General features: G+C 43.7%; 1 protein-coding gene across 1 annotated transcript in view; it reads left to right on the top strand.

Moving 5' to 3' along the window:
* lsm4 (LSM4 homolog, U6 small nuclear RNA and mRNA degradation associated) overlaps window positions 1-20,627 on the top strand; it is a 45,343-nt gene that overhangs the window by 578 nt on the left and 24,138 nt on the right. The window contains exon 2 of the mRNA XM_039767197.1: window positions 18,875-18,916. Within this exon, the coding sequence (XP_039623131.1) occupies window positions 18,875-18,916 (42 nt within the window). The remainder of the gene's footprint in view (window positions 1-18,874; window positions 18,917-20,627) is intronic.

Raw genomic sequence — 20,627 nt, forward strand, 5'->3', positions numbered from 1 at the left:
CCACCTGCTTGTTTAAAGGAGATGGGCGGAAGAATCTCCGGCAAAGCCTCGCTAACTCCAATGTAATTCGATTTGTAAAAACTCGCAAAGTTGACGGTGGACCCCTCGGGGTTTATCTTCCCCTCTCATGTGTTTGAGCAAATCTGACTTTATAGGTTCTAATTCGGTGTTTAGTCAGCTGTAGTGTTTACACTTTCATTTTACCTGATAAGTTGGCATTGCCCTCTGCACCGGCTCTCGGGGAGGTGGGCGATACAAACGTAAACTGAATTACATGTCAACAGATACGCTCAACATGAGGACCCCGGTAATCATTCCTCAGACACGTGTTCGTTTGACTGACCATTCTGAATTGTCCTCGCGTTGGATTGGCACCCAGTGGCCCGTGAGAGCCCTGCCACCCTCCACTCGGATTGAGCTGGCTGGTGAATGTTACGCTGTTCAGTTCATGTCTCCCCGCCCCGTCCTGTGGGTAAGCTCTGCTGGTTAGGCCTCAGACCGTGTACCACGTGATATGAGGGTGATGGGACACAAACGATCTTTTTAGCACCATATGCTTCAGTCTCCATAGTTGGTAGATGGCTGCCAATGGTTTTAGGAGAAGGGCCTCGCTTCTGAAGTTGTTTAAAGATGATGTCATGTTGCGCTACTTGTAGTCATTGGGTATGTCAGACTTGCCGATTGTACACAGGACCCTGCAGGTGTACACAAGTGAAAAATCACTGGACATGTCGCACGAAGTGATAGCTGGCAGAACCTCCAGTATAGTTTCCACCGGTAAGTCCCGTCTTTCTGAAGTCGGTGCTGTAGCGAGGGGTTATGACAAACGTGGAGAGTTCAGTTGCAGTATTGTCCCTTTTTTCATTCTGTTGTTGTATATAAAACATGAGAATATCGGACTATGAGCTTCTCTTCTGTTTGTGAGGTTCAAAAGAGCCGCGTTCCTTATTCCTCATAGCTGTTTTACATGCATTGTACTCCAAGATGAGCACTTGTTGGTTTTTGGCTCTTTTGCACATAAAACCCATCACTTTGACTTTAGACAAAATCAGACGTTGTCAGAGCAGGTCACATTGTGTGACCGCCGACTGTCTCCAACTCGCTAAGATTATACAAACGAAAATAACTGAGAGGAGTCGGGTAATGTGACGTGACCTTAGCTGTTTTACACAGTAGAGCCTCTGGGAAGCGCTTTCTGACTATAAGACCACCCCTGCCAAAGGGTTACAAGTGGCTGTTCTTCACCCCCTTTGCAGACTCTTTTGTCTTCTGTATAACTTGGCTTGCAGTTTGAATTCCAGACTCTTGATGATTTGAGTTAAGCCCTCACAGGAGTGTTGTCTGCAGTCCTTCATGTGCAACAAATAAGAGAATTTTGAAAAGATCCAACTTGTCGGAGAAACTGCCCTTTGGGTGAGGGGATCCACCAGATTAAAGGGAATATCTGAAGAGACACGGACAGTCTGTGATGTCCGTCTTGACTGGTGGTTCAGAACTCTACATAGAGAACAAAATAGAGAACCTTTTTATTGAACAAATTTTGCAAACCAGATAAACTATAATTTTGACAACCAATTGTCAACCATCCAAAGAAGCATTTAGACTTTGTAAAATATCCAGAGGTGCTTGTCACTGAACACGTCTCAGAAAAGGAATAAAGAGTGAATATGTTTTGTCAACCAACTACACTTTCTGTTAATCTTAACAATCTCTGTCCACTGACACGTTAAAGTAAACCATCATTAATCTGCAGCATATTTAAACTAATAAATAATAACAATAAAATAAATAATAGTGTAATAATACTATTAGTTCAAGCCCAGGTGCATTACACAGTATTCACCAAATAAAATAAACTTGACTGGTGGTTCAGAAGTCTACAGAGTGAGAATTGTGTCAGATGTAGAGCCGTAGTTGATGAAGACGCTCCATTGAAGGCTGTCTGTACTGAAGAATTGTGGATGCTTGTGTTCTTACTGTTTCAGTTCATTCTTTGAACCCTACACTCTCTCGGCCTTTGTGTTTTCGGTTGTGCCATAGACTATCCCATCATAAGATGCTTTACCTTGCTAATGGGGATATGTGCCAAGGTCCAGAGTACAGGAGCAGACAAACTGCAGTTCTAGGCTCAAGTGTCCATAAGTAAAGAAGAGCTGAGCAGCACAGAGAAGGGCATGAAATAATAAGAGAGAGAGGATTAGATTAGTAAATTGTAACAGAAGAATTAAACACACAGGCTGGCACGAGTCAAGTTGCTTTAAATACAACAAACAAGTGGTGGCCCTTAAAGTGATGTGTGTGTGTCCACTGATAAATACACCCAGGGAAGGAGACCCCTAAAGCCCAATGAGGTGGCAGTACAGGCCTTTGGAACTGTGAGAAGGCTGGCATCGGAGGATCTTGGTGCTTTGTCAGGCTGGTAGAATACCAAGTAACAGTGATGGGCAGTCTGAGGTGTCGGATCGAGCAGCTGTGCTTGTGATGTCACACCACAAAGTCGCCGTAGTGAAGTCAGGTGAGCCGACTCAGAACTCTGGAGCAGCACTGGGAACAGGCAGTTGGCACTTGGAAGTGGAAGATCACAGAGGGAGTTTCACTAAACTTCCCTTTCTTAAGTGTGTCCATCAACCTGCAGCTTTCTTTACTTTCCAAACCAGACTTTCTCATCTTTTAATGTACAAGTTCTAGCCGTTCTTTTGACTGTGATACTAATTTTATGTCTCTATTAGTTACTCTATTATAAAACTCCTTCCTAAAACCTATCCACCTACCTCGGGGCCTTTCTGGGAGCTCCTCCATGATGTGTTAGGATGAACTGCTTGGGACAGCAGAATGATAAAGATGGAGTAAGGGGCCCATATCATCGTGTGACTCCTTTGCAGGATGACTTGTGCAAATGGCTGCATGTACTGTGTGCTCATACCATAGTTTTTACTACTGCTGGGCGGTACACCGGTTCATACTAAAAAACGTTTTTTATTGTTGTTATGATATGGATTTTTCTTGTACCGGAACACCGGTTCAAATTGCCTAAGCGACGTTCGGAACGTGGCGCAGCGGGAAACTGTTTAAGGGGGGACCTTTTTCACTGCTGCACCGCTAAACACACATCCAATGGAGTACATGCGTTAGTGGCGGTATTGAGCGTTGAAAATGGACAGAGAACATTCCGGAACTGAAGCTGTAGCAGGCGATAAAGTTCAACATGATGACACAGAAGGACTTTTGATGAAAAAAGGTGCCGTGTCTGCTGTCTGGAGATACTTTGGTTTTAAAAGGTCGGATGTGGACCGTTCTGTTCAAATGTGTCAATACTGTTTCTGTACTACTGGCTAATACTGCAAGCCATGTTGTACTTGTTTTATTGTTGTGTTCAATACTGTGTAATAGTGTGACGATGCCGGTGCCCTACAGACTCCCTCTTCCCACATGGAGTCTGTTGAACTAACACCATCGATAGTTATGACCGAGGTGAGCTGAGAAATCTCATTGAAGTCAGAGGATGGTGGAAAGTGCTCAAGTGCTTCTGTTAAAAACGGTCAAAAGTAAAAATCAAGTGTCCATTGTGCAGTGTTCAGAAAAATACATAAATAGCAAATCCATAAAACCAGTGAAACGTGGGGATAAAATCCATAATAAAAAAATCTGTTAAAATAGAGGTTAGAATGCAGTCTCTGTCCTCGCCCGATCGCTGCCCACCACCTTCTGTCTTCACGGCGGACCCTTTGCAGTACGAACTGCTTTCTGCCACCCCGTCTTGGCTGCCACCACACTGCACAGCCAGACCGTCCGAGGTTGGCACACCTCCCGTCTTCCTTGGCGCTCACTCAGTCACTCCTCATATCCATTGGGTGGTCTTACATTTCACTCGCCCCACCTTACACACCTGGTCAGCCTTTCGATCGCCTCATCCTGCGCTCCCTCACGGAGCCCCAGCTTGATCCAGACACCAGGAAGGTGAAGGCAGCACATCTCCCATGACTGCCTTTTCCCTTCAGCCTCCTTGTGTTCTAACTAGAGCTGGGCGGTATGACCACAATTCTATATCGCGGTATTTTTCTAAATTGTACCCGTTTTGTGGTATTCAACTGTGTTTTTTTTCCCATGCATGCGTTGATGTTAACCACATTTTCCACTGCGATTACCGCAGTAGACTGGCTAAGAGTAACCTACTCCACTGTCAGGAGAATCGTACAAAAAACATTTTAATGTGCACACGAGTATTCACACATGGCACCATAAAGTGATCGTTTTCAAGGGGGTGGCACTAATGGAGAGAAGGAATCACATTGCGTGACAGTTGCAGTCAAAATAGAGAACCTTTTTATTGAACAAATTTTGCAAAAACTTAAATTATAATTTTTTCAACATATTTTAAACCATCCAAAGAGGCATTTAGACTTTGTAAAATATCCAGAGGTGCTTGTCACTGAACACGTCTCAGAAAAGGAATAAAGAGTGAATATGTTTTGTCAACCAACTACACTTTCTGTTAATCTTAACAATCTCTGTCCACTGACACGTTAAAGTAAACCATCATTAATCTGCAGCATATTTAAACTAATAAATAAGAACAATAAAATAAATAATAGTGTAATAATACTATTACTTCAAGGCTTCAAGCCCAGGTTCATTACACAGTATTCACCAAATAAAATAAAATAAAACAAGTGCAACTTGGTGAGACATCTTTACCAACTGAGCCATCATTAAGGTATATTGATATGGACTTTGCGTCAAGCTACGCGCTATATACATAAATAATAAAACTGCAACTCGCACTTCTAATGCTATTTGTGGTAGAGCCTTACATTATCGTATTAGGGAAACGGTGAAAAAAACAAACCATATGTTGAGAATAAAGTCGACAGGTTAACTTTATTCTTGACATTTCCACTTTAATTTTAATGCTGATGTTGAGAGTAAAGTCAACATTTCCACTTTATTCTCCTAGTTTATCTTCTAATTAAAGTAGAATGTCGTAATCTGAACTTCATCCTAAAATCAGTGTTTAATTTACTAGATTTTCTCACCCCATCATAAGTTAATGCAGCGTGTTAAGTGCTCCCTGACCCAGTTGTTAATCGCTACGCTTCTTGAACTGACTTCCTCCACACTAAGAGGTGCTGCCGGCAGTGATCGCCGCACAGAATCCGTTCACTTCATGATATTCCTGCTCTCTGAACATGTAGAATGCTAACATAAGTACAGTACTTGATATCATTTTCATCATGAAATGCATTAAAGCAGGTATTAAACATGCACACTAGTGAGGCGGTAGTGCTGCTCCATCGCAGTAAGGGGTCCCCAGGTCTACGTTCAGTGCAGAGAACTTTATTGGCAGGTGTGACAAGGCTCCAAAAAACTGGATGTATGAATGGGTATCGCTCAGGTTTATCTCAAATATTGTGTAAATGTTGGGTTTGTGATCTGGTGGTCGGAGACACAAACAAACACAGAATTCAATGGATGTTCTTCGGAGCGGACTTTCTTTATTGCATGTGTGCCGTCTGTCTGACGTACCAAACCCTCAGTTCCTATCCTTCCTGTTTCTTTCTCCACATAACCAATCACCATATGATAAACGTCTTTGTGAAATTAAAACTAGTTATAAACTTGAGTGTTTAGAACTTTAAAAAAAATCTTCATTTTACATGTTTAATTATACCATCCATTCAGGATTGCGGCCATCCTAGCAAGCATTGTGTGCGAGGCAGGAGCAAATCCTGAATGAGGCGTCAGCACATCGCAGGGTGAATACGAGCAACACACACACTAGCAGGGTCAATATAGCAGAACAAAACCCGACATCCTACATGACTTGGAAAGGAAACCGAAGCACGTCAAGTAAACCCACCAGAAAAACATGCAAATTCAAGGCTGGAAACACCCGAGACCCCCTTACTGCGAGGCAGCAGTGCAACCTCCACACCACGGTGCCCCCACATGATTAATACCCACTTTAACGCATTTCATCATGAAAATGACATCAAGTACTTATGTTAGCACTCTAAATGTTCAGGGCGCAGGAATATCATGAAGTGAATGGATTCTGTGCGGCGATCGCTGCCGGCGCCTCCTCTTCGTGTAGAGGACGTCAGTTTAAGAAGCAGGTACTGAATTAACATGGCTCGGGGGACACTTAACACAAAGCATTTAATGTGCTATATAACTTGCTAGCAAAACACCGGAGAAGAAGTGTGTTGAAGTAGTTATGAAGAAGAAAAGGAAACATTTTAAAAATAACGTAACATTTGCTTTCTATTCGTTTACATAAGCACAGTCCTTCATCAGCAGTTATTTAATGTTAGCTCAGACCAGGCACTTAAAGTTTCTCTCACACTTTTGCTGAGTTTGTGCCAAACACCTCCCTGACCATCTCATCTTCGTTTGCATGAACAAGTCCTTCACCAGCAAGTTTAACTCCGTTACAAAGTGATCAGAAGTCTCAATTATACCCTGCGTCTTCTCAGTAAACTTGTGTCTTGTGAATATCGTATTAATCTTAGGCATGACAAACGCCAGCAGCAGCCTGTCTATGAACTTAATTTAAACTTACAGTGTACACCGTGCTTTGTTTCCGCAGTAGCTGCACTTATGAATATGTTTGTATGCGTCACTCGCTTCATATTCTTTTGCTGCCTTCTCAATTGTGTAATGCGTGTTTTGTTCAGCGCTCTTTGGAGCTCCTCCTTGTTCTCTACATACTGCGTTCACAGTCAGTTCACGTGAGCCACTTGGAGTACACGTATCGAAGGTCCTCAGCTGTGCTGTCTCGTGTGATGTCCACGGCTTTATTTAATGTTAGCTAAGCCCCGACACTTAAAAGTTTCTCTTGCAGTTTCGCTGAGTTTGTGCCAAACACCACCCTGACCATCTCATCTTCGTCTGCATAAGCACAGTCCTTCACCCGTGAATATTTAGCGGCAGTGTTTCTATTGGATTGCCGCTGATGGATGGACGGCCTTATATGGCAGGCACTCAGTTACGCGGGAGGCGTGACGATGAGGGACGCAACTCCGCCTCACACGGTGACCGAGCTGCAGGCTATGGCCGTATATATGTACGTAAGTAGGATTCAGTTATGACCGTTACACGTAGAATTTCGAAATGAAACCTGCTTAACTTTTGTAAGTAAGCTGTAAGGAATGAGCCTACGAAATGTCAGCCTTCTACCTACACAGGAAGTTGGAGAATTAGTGACGAGTCTGTCAGTCAGTGAGGGCTTTGCCTTTTATTAGTAGAGAAAATCTAGTAAATATTCATTTTACGATGAAGTTTAGTTTACAATGTTCTACTTTAATGACAAATTACGAGAATAAAGCCAACATGTCCTCACACTAAAACACAATGCCCAGGTACATTACACTGTATTGAAAACAACAATAAAACCAGTACAACTTGGCTTGCAGTATTATCCAGTAGTATAGAAACAGTATTCACACATTTGAACATAACGTCCACATCCGACCTTTTAAAACCAAAGTATCTCCAGGCAATGGATGTGACTTGTCAGAGTTCTTCTGTGTCATCATGTTCAACTTTATCGTCAGCTTCAGTTTTGGAATGTTTGCTGTCAATTTTTACCGCGCAATACCTACACTACTGCATGGACTCTGCTGCATGCCTATTTAGCGGTGTAGCAGTGATAAAGGTCCCCCCTTGAACAGTTTCTCGCTGTGCCACGTTCCGAACGTCATTTAGGCAATTTAAACCAGTGTTTCGGTATAAGAAAAAATCCATATCGTAACAAAAATAAAAAACGGTTTTCAGTATGAACCGGTATACCGCCCAGCACTAGTTCTAGCTTTTCTTTTTTTCCTTCCCCGTATCCTGTTGGCCCATAAATGTATGTCTCCGTGGGCGCAGCGCCTTATTCACACGCCGCAGTAAGCCGATGAAGCCATTGAGAACGATTGGGTGCGACTCGCCCAGTAACCTCATCAACTCCCCTATGGTCATGCAGTCACCCCCACGGAGACGGACACGGTGAACTGAATTTAAAAATGGCCGTGGACCCACTATACCACAAAGAGCAGAAGTGCGAAGTGTGAGTTGCAGTTTTATTATTTATGTATATAGCGCGTAGCTTGAAGCAAAGTCCATATCAATGCAATATGTCTTAATGACGGTTCAGTTGGTAAAGATGTCATCACCAAGTTGCACTTGTTTTATTTTATTTTAATTTGGTGAATACTGTGTAATGCACCTGGGCTTGAAGTCTTGAAGTAATAGTATCATTACTGGAAGTTGCACTATTATTTATTTTATTGTTATTATTTATTAGTTTAAATATGCTGCAGATTAATGATGGTTTACTTTAACGTGTCCGTGGACAGAGATTGTTAAGATTAACAGAAAGTGTAGTTGGTTGACAAAACATATTCACTCTTTCTTCCTTTTCTGAGACGTGTTCAGTGACAAGCACCTCTGGATATTTTACAAAGTCTAAATGCCTCTTTGGATGGTTTAAAATATGTTGAAAAAATTATAATTTAGGTTTTTGCAAAATTTGTTCAATAAAAAGGTTCTCTATTTTGACTGCAACTGTCACGCAATGTGATTCCTTCTCTCCATTAGTGCCACCCCCTTGAAAACGATCACTTTATGGTGCCATGTGTTAATACTCGTTGTGCACATTAAAATGTTTTTTGTACGATTCTCCTGACAGTGGAGTAGGTTACTCTTAGCCAGTCTACTGCGGTAATCGCAGTGGAAAATGTGGTTAACATCAACGCATGCATGGGAAAAAAACACCAGTTGAATACCACAAAACGGGTACAATTTAGAAAAATACCGCGATATAGAATTGTGGTCATCCCGCTCAGCTCTAGTTTTTACTAGAATGCTCCGTCTCTTTGTGATGCTCTTAACTTCTCATTCCAAACACACACTATGCCAGTGCGTCCACGTACACCAAGTTAACCACGTAGGCTTGGCGTTTCTGAAGGTGGAAGTGCAGGCCAACCAGACAAGTAAAGGTGAGAAGGACTTCACCTCGGTGCTTGTTTATTCAGTGGGTCCTGTGGAAATGGCCGGCGCCTGCTGCTTTGCTGGTCAGGGACGTCGTGAAGCTCTGCCACTGCATGTGCGTGTAAGTTAAAGCCATTATGTTGTAATGTTGCGTACATCTGAACGTGGCCAGTTACTGGTATCACGAGTTAGACTTCACAGCTGTAATGGTAACTTTGATATGGAGGTTGATTTGTCAAACGAGAGAGATGGAGGTCGTGATCCCATCTGCACCTTCTCTTTGGTGGTCGTTTAGCTGACTTTCAGTTGTTTCTGAAATGAACACAACAACCTGGAGAGCACATTTAATAATCGTAGTTCATTATGTTTTTATAGTGCCTTTCTCACTACTCAAAGCAGAAAGCTCTAAATGCTTTACCAGAATTGACAGAGAATTACAAAATAAAACGGGTAATACAAAAAAATAAAAACAGGAAAATAGACTTGGAAAAAGGAGCTAAAGGAGCCAAGCAGAACTTGTAATTCCATCAGTAGTTCTAATGGTGAAAGACGGAGTGCAGCTCAGCACCGGTCACGTGACTGGGGAGGAGATGCTGGAGACAATACGCCCCTGCCCGGGTTCAAGGCCAAAAGGTCAACACCCTTGGACTCGGATGCTTGCCTGTGACTTTGCAGCGTGAACAGAGAACACGGTAAGAACCTCCCAAACTGTGAGGTCATGGCACTTACCGCTGTGCTGCTCCAGGGCTGGCAAACCGTTGGCCTGGTGGGTTTTCTACAAGCCTTCCTTCTTGTGTGTGAGACGTTGGCCTGGTCAGTGCTACGTTTGTGCTGGTGGGAGTGCATCTCTGTTGGTTTCTTTTCCTCCACAAAGTGTCACAGCAGCATTGGTGGCCTTTTTCAGTTTATCGCTTTCTGCAGCCCTCCTTGTGATTCAGTGGTTGGTGAACATCAAAGTTGCTCTGAAGTCTTGTGGTTGTCGCCTTCCTGCTTTTTGTTTTCCCAGTTAGCTTGTCTTTGTGTTTGACTTCACTGTATAAATTGGTGGTCTGCATGTGTTGTTCATAAACATGTTAGTGGAGCACATGAGCTCCTACTTCTATTACGTCCTTCAGTGAATTTGTTGATGCAGTGCTGCGGTTACCGAGATTTGGTTTTTGGCATTTACTTGGTCTGCAGATGGCAACATACGTCTGGCTGAGCCCTCCTTGGTGGCCATAGCTTTACAAAAATACAGCTGATTTTCAGAGCACCGCCTTCCTCCTCTACAACTGGGAGCGTATTCAGTCGGCTCCAGTCAGGTGGTTTTAAGGCCGATGCCCAGCACAGATTTCATGGTACTTGGTTGGCCAATTCTGAGAGAGAGAGAGAGAGAGAGAGAGATAGATATACACCGTATGTACTCGCAGATAAGTCGGGGCTTCATTTTTAAATTATAATTTCCAGTATTTTATAATGTTGGTCATGCAAGTTGATGGTGGAAAACTTGTGCTATCGGTCCAAGAGACTACGATATGTTAACGATCGCCCACCTGTGAGAGAAACCACGCAGCACACGGCCTTTCTCTGTGTGTGTTGGGCCTACGTGACCACACGGTAACACCCAAACTATTCTGAAGCGACGTTTGCACTGATTTGTGTATCTCACACCCTCCTATACCTTTATAATAAGAGCATCTTATCTATGGTGGAGCTTTCAATTAGAAGAAAATATGAAGCTGGTTTTAAATTAAATGTCGTCAAAGTGGCAAAAGAAATTGGTGACTGCGCTGCTGCAGCAAAATTCTGGTGAGAGACAAGAAGATGTCAAAAAAACAAATCGGCGTTATAGTTTTGAACAGGCGTTTAAGTCGAGCTCTGAGCTTATTTGATTTTTTACGAGTTTCAAGATCCGACTTCTACACAAGTGTATATATTTATTTATTTATTTTTTCATTGCCGCTTTGAAAAAACTTTTTATACTAAACTCCTGCATAACCAGGTGCATGGAAGTGTCGTCGTATCCTATATTCGTCTTAACTTTGCTGTTTTTATAATTAAACTATGGACCGCAGGTGTTAGCATTTTTCCTTATTAACAAAATTAAATTCTGTAGGCTTATTGTTCAGTGACCATTAAGTACTAACATAGATAAACTTCCCTTCCAGTACATACTTTTACCTAATAACGTGTGTGTGTGTATAGATGTATACTACAGAATATATGCTTCTCATAATTACAAGCTGTCCTATTGTTTCAAATTTTCTGTAATCAACTTCTCTGAAATAGTTTAAAAAAAAAAAAAAAGTACTTTTCACCATTTCTGTGAAAAAAAACCCCAAATATTCTCAGCCAATCAATTGTTATTGGCCATTAAACACGGCTTGATTGTAAATATACAGGCACTTGTAGGTTTGAACCATTTAAAATCATGAATTACTCTTAATAATAAATATATAATATGTATTTATACAAGTGGTTTCTTCTCCAGTGTGTCAGCCAGACATTTGTAATTCTTGAGGTCTAATTGTAACTTATGGGTTGCTGTTTTTATTATGTGGTGCTTGTTTCTTACCCAGACGTACGTAACAAATAACACAGACAGTACGAATGTTGATAAAAGCCACTTGTTTACTAAGCAGTAATCTGCGATTCTTGGGAATCTCTTTGGTTTTCAGTTGTAGCAGTAGGGTGATGTACCCTGTTAGCCATTATGGAGGTGCTGAGAAGCGAAGTCAAAGCTGCTGCACTTACGACAAGCTCGCTGTGTCCGTTTTAACAGGGCAAGGTGAACAGGTCTGAATCCATTAACGTAGCTCATTTCTTGACGCTTGTCTAATTGAGCATTACAACTTCTCTCATTTCAGTTTTCACTTTCTTGATTGTCAAAGCTAATATAAAATTCACCCTCAATGGAGTCTCCTCTCACTTGTTTACACTGCAGAAAGTTTGCTGCAAAACAAACTAAATAAGAGCCTGGCAGCACCTGGACAACCGTAGTATCTTGTATAAAGGAGCATCCTTCTGTATAAAAGCGGTCGGGATTGTCCTTCTGTCCCGTGAGTGCTACGCAGGCGCGGAGTTTCACACTCGCCCCGTCCATTTTGCAATGCACGATGGGATTTGTAGTTTCTATGTTAATTAATGTTGACTTATTTTATTTTCTTACTGTGTCTCTTATTTTTCTATTCTTCATTATGTAAAGCACTTTGAGCTACTGTTTGTATGAAAATGTGCTATATAAATAAATGTTGTTGTAGTTTCGTTTTTCCAGGTAAAAGATGATTTTCTACTCCAGACTGTGCGAGATCATCTTCTTCTTCTCTTACTATATAAAAGCGGTCGGGATTGTCCTGCCGTCCCGTGAGTGGAAATTCCGCTTATCACAGACTTACTACTTGCAGCTTGCGGTACGAAGCGACGCGATGTGAGCAGAGTTCTGGTGCTCCCATCGTTCCCTTGCTTTTGTGCGCGATGCGCTGGAAAAATAGACAAAATGATGTCTCTGGAAATAATTAAATGTTGATGGAGTACAAATGCCTCACCGCGTAGTAAATATCAGGGGGGTTCAAAAGGGCGACCTCAATAGAGAAAAAAAGTTTCAATTTCATCACAAAAATAACAAACTACGAGTATTAAAGTAATCCCGCTCAAATGCAGTATAGCCAAATGAATGAGTTTGTCTAAAATATCACATTGATCTACATATTGAATTGCCTTAAGAGGTGGTCAACTTAAAAGGCGGTCGCCTCGTTACAACTAAATTATTGTAAAGCTTAGAGCGGCAGGGGTTGGAGATCTTGTCTTTGTGATCAGCCAGTTTACCAGTCGCCGCTTGAGGTTTTATTTTTGAAGTGAAATTGGCCAATTTAGATCTGCAGCTGATCAATCCGAGTACCCCATCAGCTCCTAACGTCTTTTAAAAACCTCCTGAACTTCACTTCAAATCTCTCCAGAGCCGGCAGGCTGCCTGATGTGCTGCTCTCTGGCTGGCCATTGAAATCCCTCGTGATGCTGCGTCTTTAAGGGTTTCCTTTCCTTCAGCCTCAGATTTATTGTGAATGAGGTTTTGTTTTTTTTGTTTTGTTTTTTCCTCCCCGTCTTTAACACCTCCAGTGTGGTGACGCTCCTGTAAATGATGAGTTGTGACTTTACACCTTGCCTGCTGTTTCCTAGAATATCGCAGTTGCAAAACAGGCTTTTCTCTGATGTCGCGTGAAGCTAAAAGCGTCTGTCTAGGATGTTTTTCTGGTTCTGCTCGCTCACTTAAAGATGGGGGGGGGGATAAATAAATGTGGGCTGATTTAAATCTGAAACCTGACTGTGTTAATACTGTGACTTTATTAACTCCCTGTAAAATCTGAACACGTTTGGCCAGCGAATACAATTGTAATCTTGAGGGTCTGAAACAAAGGCAAAGGAAAACTGGAAGATGAAAGTGTCCCATCGTCAGATTCAGGGCGCTTGTGGATTCGTCTGTCTTGCATTTTAAGGTCAAGCCTGAGCAAAACACTCTGCTTTCTGAAGCAAATATTTCTATTACAGTTGAGTACCATTAAGGCAAACATGAAGGGTGTGCCGATCCATCACACGTACCCCCTACACCCACTTACTCACTCGCCACCACCTTTAATCAAAGCGCCAGTGCCAGGCAGCTCTACCCTCAGGAGTAGAAGCCACAATACAGCACTGACGAGCTTTCCATTTTAAGTGCATTGCACTCCAGTGTATGAAGGCAACACCCATGAAGCTCAGTGCACTGGATGAGGGGCCGACTGGACAGGAAGTGGCGGCACACCTGCTGCTGCTGATTGTGTTACCTGGCAGGCTGCAGAGGATCCTCTCGGGAGTCGACCCTTTTAAATGAAACCGAATGGTGGCGTGAGCATCACATGCATAAAGCCCCCGAATATAACATGCAGAATATATCACTAAAAGTTGACTAAACATTTATCAGTGCATAAAGAGTTGGCTAATTTTGTTTTTTCTATAATGGCACCAATTTTCAATCGAATAATTCAAGGCATGTTTGAGATTTTGAGGTAGGGTTGATGTATCGGAGTTCTTAGCAGGTGCCTGTCGCCAGAGAGATTCAGTTCAGCCAAATTTCAGCTTTTTTACTAAATATTTTTGTAAATGAATGAGTGAGTCAGTAAACTTTACATCTTATATACCGTGTGTGTGTGTGTGTGTAATGGATCCATCCATCCATCCATTATCTAACCCCCTATATCCTAACTACAGGGTCACGGGGGTCTGCAGGAGCTAATCTCCGCCAACATGTGTGGGCACAAGGCAGGAACAAATCCCGGGCAGGGCGCCAGCCCACCGCAGGGCACACACTAGGGACCATTTAGGATCTCCAGTACACCTAACCTGACACACACACACTCACACGCACACACATATATACAGTATACACACACACGAGGGGGTACCCAAAAGTAACTGGGGGAAAAAAATGATTTTAATAATTGTTACTTTAGTCTTCTTCAAAGTCCTCTGCTTATGAATGAATGAACCATCCCAACAGTTTTCCCACTGGTAGAAACATTTTTGGAATTGCCAAAGAGGAATGTCGTCCAAGGCCTGTAGCGATTTTTCTTTGACTTCCTCCACGGTACAAAAACGCTTTCCTTTGAGTTCATTTTTTTCATCTGCGGGAACAAGAAACATTTGCACGGAGCAAAGATCAAGTGACTTCCCACTCATAGACGTGTGTTTTACTTGAGGCTTCCTCACTGAAAGCGCCTTCAAGCCTCGCTACACTTTCAGCTGCTGTCCCCCCAAGAGAAAACAAAATTGAATGCAGACTTGCTGTTCTTTATCATCATCCATCACAAAAATCGCAGAACACGTTTAATAAACACCAAGAAAAGCCAACATGGAATGGCGTATCAACAACACAGAGCAACGCCACTTGGCAGACTGGCACAGAATACTGTAAGTATGCCACACCTAGTGGTGAAATTTGCAGCAAAGTCGAGATTGTGCACCAGGTACAGAGTCTGGTTATATTTGGGTCCCCCAACTTATTTATATATAATACACACACACACACACACAAATATAAATACAAGTACTTACACATCAATGGCATGCTGGACTGCTCTCATGCCACAGAGGAGGGCAGCGCAGACCTTTTTTTTTGTTCTTTTTCTTAATAGACTGCGTCCCTCTAATGTGGGAAGTGATCTGTTGCTCATCTTCCACAACTCGGAGATCTGTGCTGCTGTTTTTCTACACTGCTGTGTGCTTGGATGGCAAGATCACTTCAATAGTTGCCCACCAAATCAACAAGCTGATTAAAAGGACGCATTCAGTTATGCGACACACTCTGGACCCCCTGGAGATGGTAGAGGAGGAGAGAATGAAGACAAAATTGAGTGCCGTTATGAACAACGCTGCACATCCTCTCTGTGACACGCTAATATGGAGGACTTTCTGCCAATGAGTTATTGAGCAGACGTGTGCTTTGTGCTGTGCTGCTATGGGGCTCCTCTCTACCATCTGCAGTGTGCCCGCATATCACCTCCCTGGATGTGAGACTGGAAAGTCCAAAGGTGTTGGTTTTATTTTTGTATTCCTTTTTAGTCATTCTGTGGTGTGTGTGTGTGTGTGTGTGTAGTACCCAGCAGCTTTAGACTTTGGCTTTGTGTGAATGTTTTGGATTTTTAGTTCCTAATTTGCAGGAGGTCTCCACTCACGACGGTTCCTGTGAACAGTAATGTGCTTACCTCGGGAGAAAATGGTGCAAACAATTAGAGATGAAGTTTACTTTCAGTTTCCTTTGTCGTCCTTAACATACTGCACCTCTGAAATGAGGAAGTTGCCATTTCTGAATCCAAACCTGTGCTGCTTCAATGTGAGGATCCATCCATCCATCCATCCATCCATTTTCCTAAACCGCCTTATCCCGAGGCATTGTGCACAAGGCAGGAGCAATCCCTGGACGTGACACCAATGTGCTGTAAGGGTACACACACACACACGCACGCGCGCCCCCCTGAGCGCCTGACCTGCCTGTCTTTGGACTGCGGGAGGAACACATTCAGTCAGCTTTAGGGCTTTGGAGTTCATGTTTGCAGCCGCTCTGCACAGACCCCGTATCTCTCTGGTAGGACTGTCTGTACTTCGAATGACGATGACCTCGCTGGGGACTGGCACCACCACGACTGTAATATTGAGCCACTTCATGAGCCGTCGGCACTGTCGGCACTCCATTGTACTTCTGCTTTCACCTTGTACTGTATTTTATAGAGCATTAGTTTAGTATATCGAACCTCATCGTACCATACAAGCGCAATGAAGGAGAGCGCCTCGTATTTACAGATGACGACGACTGGCTTTTAAGTCGATTTGGATTTCAAAGAGCCATCTCCTTGGCGCTGTGTGCTGTTGGAATGCTAGGATGTACACTTGATATCATTTTTATGATGAAATGCATTAAAGTGTGCATATTACACATTACTCAAAGTTGCTGTCTGTTTTTACACTCCTTTTTATTCCTCTTTAATATTGTTTTTTGTATCGGTATACTTCTGCTGGATTATGTGAATTTCCCCTTGGGGTTAATAAAGTATCTATCTATTATATTTTTACAGATAAATTGTTAACCGTGTACCTTCTTTAAATGAAGTTCATAATTCAACATGTGGGGCCACTGTGGTGCAGCAGTAGTGATGAGCTGGCACTATAATGGGCATTATACATGACGAGGCCCTTAGTGTGTGGGCTTGACACCTGGAGGCTGTGGGTTCAAATCCCGCTACTGACGCTGTGTCACCCTGAGCAGGTCACTTCACCTGCCCGAGCTCCAACTGGAGAGCCAATCGTATCTTAAATGGTGTAAGTCACCTTGGACAAAGGCGTCCTCTAAATCGGTCAATGTGAGCCCACTCCTTTAAAAATACTACTCTGGGTGACATGACGGGTAGAAGTCGCGTCGGGTACTGCGTTTGCTTGGCATCAGTGGCAGAAGGGAGGGCATGAGAGCAGCTGCCCTCCTATGAGTTTGAGAGGTTGGTACTCGCAGTCGAGTCTGTCTGAGTAGCGGAGCGTTTAGTCGTGTCTCTTATCCGCCGTTCATTGTTGGTTCCCGTGATCCTTACACGAATCATTGAAGCTCGTATTGATCTTGGCATATAGCAGTGTGCACTAAAACTGTTGAGTTGATATTTTTTAGCGTGATGTCTTTTTGCTTTTCCCCTCCTTGTTCTCTCTGCAGTTTCCAGATATCCTTTGCACAGTGAAGCTCGGCTCACAATCACTCCGATACTAGTGTTAACACAATGGGATTCCAGAGTCTTTATCTTCTACTTGAAGTTCTCTCCAGCTTGGTTTCCACCAGACAGGCTGTGTGCCGCCTTTTTTGCTGCCAGCCTGCAGCTTGCTGACGTGCAGATGGCGGGCCCCTCCGAGTGGACTTAATGGGGCTTTGCCTTTTCCTCCTCGGCTCAATTCACAGTCTTGACTCTCAGACATTTTTTCGAATTGAATTTGAACTCTTATTGCCAGTTTCTCTTGGTGTTGCCTCCGTTCACATAACCAGGTACTGTAAATACAGAAGAGCAGCACAGCAAACCATGCTAGGCAGCTTCTCGACGCTAGTGGTCGTAGGGACTTGAAGAACTCCAGTTAAGACCATAAGGTAACGCAGAACTGCACTCCCACCCAGTACTGCATCAAGTAAGTCAATATAAACTGACAATGAAATAAAAGCATACAGTAGATTGGATGGAGGAGTTTAGAAATCCACAAGGTGAACCTGAGCCTCTTGTTTGACCAGAGATGACCGGCCAGACCTTCTGGCCTCTACTGACCGCTAGCATGATAATCGCCCAGGTGAGCGTAGTCTTGGATTATCTCCGGCACGTTTCCTGAGCCAAGACGTGAACAGGACCTCGGTGGAGTTTACGTTCAGGCCTACGGTTTGTTTTGAGTGACTGAATGTCCTGAAGCGAGTGAGGATGCCGTCAGTGATCGTCCCGTAAAGCTGGACCAGCACAGTTTGGGACGAAGGAAGAATATCCACCCTTTTAACAAGAGCAGTTCAGACAGTGATAGAAGTTGTCAAGAAATCTAAATAGTGACACCATTTATAACTAGACTCCTGAAATCCACACTCATTTCCAGCATCTTTGGGGAATTTGGGTTAAGATGGTTGTGTCTGCACAAACTGGCCAGCCAGTCCACCTCCCTCCTCAGGTCTGTGATGAGACCAGTCAGGGTGGTGTCACTGGGGGCGAGGAGTCTGAGGTCACCCTGAGGACCCTGGCTGATATTTGCTCATCTTCACCGTCTGTCTTGTGCTGATCCTGGGCCCTGCGTTGTAGCCCACATTCATCCTGAGAGGTCTGCTGTGGAGAAGCTCTGGTATGATTGAAAATCCCAGCGTAAGCAGCAGAGACGCCCAAAAGCTGTCAGATGTCTGCTTACTGCATCCTCGGCCATCTTGTTGGCACGGTGAGCAAATAGTAGAGGCTCAAGGTCAAGAATCGGACGTTCAAATTACATCCTTATTCGTGAGGTCAGGGCCACTGACCACAACCTCCCTCAAGTCACTAAGGTGTTAAGTCATCCCCCGGCTGTGCTGTCGCGTTGTGTTTGCACTGACATCGTTGGCTCTCCTTGTCTTAGTCGTTTATTTGGGTCTTGGAGGTTTTTGTTAGTAAATGCAGACGTGGGAGATCAGGTATACAGTATCTGCCTTTTGTTCCCATATGGACTGGGATTTGTAATTATTGGGATGTGCGTCTAAATAAACAAGTAAAGAAAACTGAAAAGAAACGGAAGAATGGAATCTGCAAGGTGAGCCTTCTATAATGGACTAGCCGTGGTGCGTCCGTTTGGTTAGGCTGTCGCACTTCTGGTGTGTTTGGGCAGAGTGGCCTAATTCTAACCTCTCTCTTTGTTTTTGCAGCTTCCCTTATCGTTGCTGAAGACTGCGCAGAATCATCCAATGGTAAGCTGGACCTTAATGTGAGTGTTGGCTGATGGGTGCACTTTGGTCGCTCGGAGTCATGTTGTCTGCAGGATGTCGTTTAGCTAATGCGTCTGACGGACTCCACTCGTTAAAGAGTAGGACAGGGCGGGCAGTGTGGTGGACAGTAGTGGGTAAGGCTTTGGGGCTCAGACCCTGACACGGTGTGACCCTGAGCGAGACCCTTCACCTGCCTGTGCTCCAATTGAAAAGACAGAAAAAGAAATGTGACCCATTGTATCATAAACCTTAGATAAACGCGTCCGCCAAACAAGTCAAAGAGCGAGTGTGCCACGGCACGTGTAATGGCCATGAAGTGTGAGCGGTCAGAATAGACACCATTTAAATAAGCAGCAGTGTAAACAGTCGAGGGCAAACGTCCCTCTCCGGTAAACCATTTTCCTCCGAGATTGACACCCCACAATACATGAGCGACTTAAGTGCTGTTGTGATTGCCACCGTTTTTCTCTTTCTCACTTGACTTGTCTTCAAACTCGGTCGTCCTTCATCCATCTCTGCACTGGCCTCTCTCAAGTTCTCATAAATGTCCGCCTGGAGAGCCCACCTCTGGCCACTGGGGTCCTTCAGTTCCATGCGGCTGCTGACGTGCGCCACTTTGGCCGCATCACTGCTGCCAGGCTGCCTGCTCTTCTCCTGGGCTCGGGGTTAGTAATGATGATGAGGAGGATTGGCCGAATGAAATGCAAGTCGGCACCACTGCGTTTGAGTTTTAGTCATCCATCCATTATCCAACCTGCTATATCCTAACTACAGGGTCACGGGGGGCTGCTGGAGCCAATCCCAGCCAACACAGGGCGCAAGGCAGGAAACAAACCCCGGGCAGGGTGCCAGCCCACCACAGGAGTTTTAGTAAAATACTTGAAAAGTAACACAGTTGTGCTAGCGAGTGAGCTGTAGGTGGGCCGCTGGATCTTTGGACTTGAGCAATTCATTCTTCTTCTGAAACACTTGGAGTGCCACGGAATTGACGTGCTGTGTATGTTTTGACTTCTCGAGTCTCTCTGCTGCTTAATTTGTAGTTTTATTAGTAAGAAAGAAAATGGAATCTATCGCCACATCTAACTCGCATTCTTTTATTTCATTAATGAGTCCCCATACGTCGCTGTACCGATTCTGGTAAATTTTAAATATTAATTTCTAGTTTTTTTTTCCAAAATTTGCCTGTTTTGTTTAGAAAATGCTCCTGAGTTTCAGCCAGCTGGGTTAAAAATTGCCCCCCAGTGAAGAAGGAGGAAAATAAAATCCCTGAATGCTGGCATCGTAACTGGAGCACGTTTGGGTTGGCCCTGGGGAGAGACGGAAAATGAACTGGACAACAATCGGAATGAAATGGCCTGTCTGTGCGGAATCAGAAAAGCACGACGGGGTGCCAATGACTTCATGGAATGTAACTCGGGTCTGCCAGGGAGAGATGCCACCTCTCTCTGTACTGCGACTCCCTCAAAGTGTTTAAGAAACAATCGAAGACCCCATTTGTTCTGTGAATATCTGGCTAATCGATTAGAGGGAAAAAAAGCCAAACTTTGTGATCTTTCATGTTGTTGGTTGATTTGTCCCATTAGTTGAATTGCTTTATTAATTGTTCATATTTGTGAATGTATTAGTTATTACTTCTGTTTCACTTGACGTTTGTTACCTGCTGAAGAAGCAGCTCCGAGTCTGATGTCCGTCG

The sequence above is a fragment of the Polypterus senegalus genome, chromosome 10, assembly GCF_016835505.1.
Source record: "Polypterus senegalus isolate Bchr_013 chromosome 10, ASM1683550v1, whole genome shotgun sequence".
Lineage (NCBI taxonomy): Eukaryota > Metazoa > Chordata > Cladistia > Polypteriformes > Polypteridae > Polypterus > Polypterus senegalus.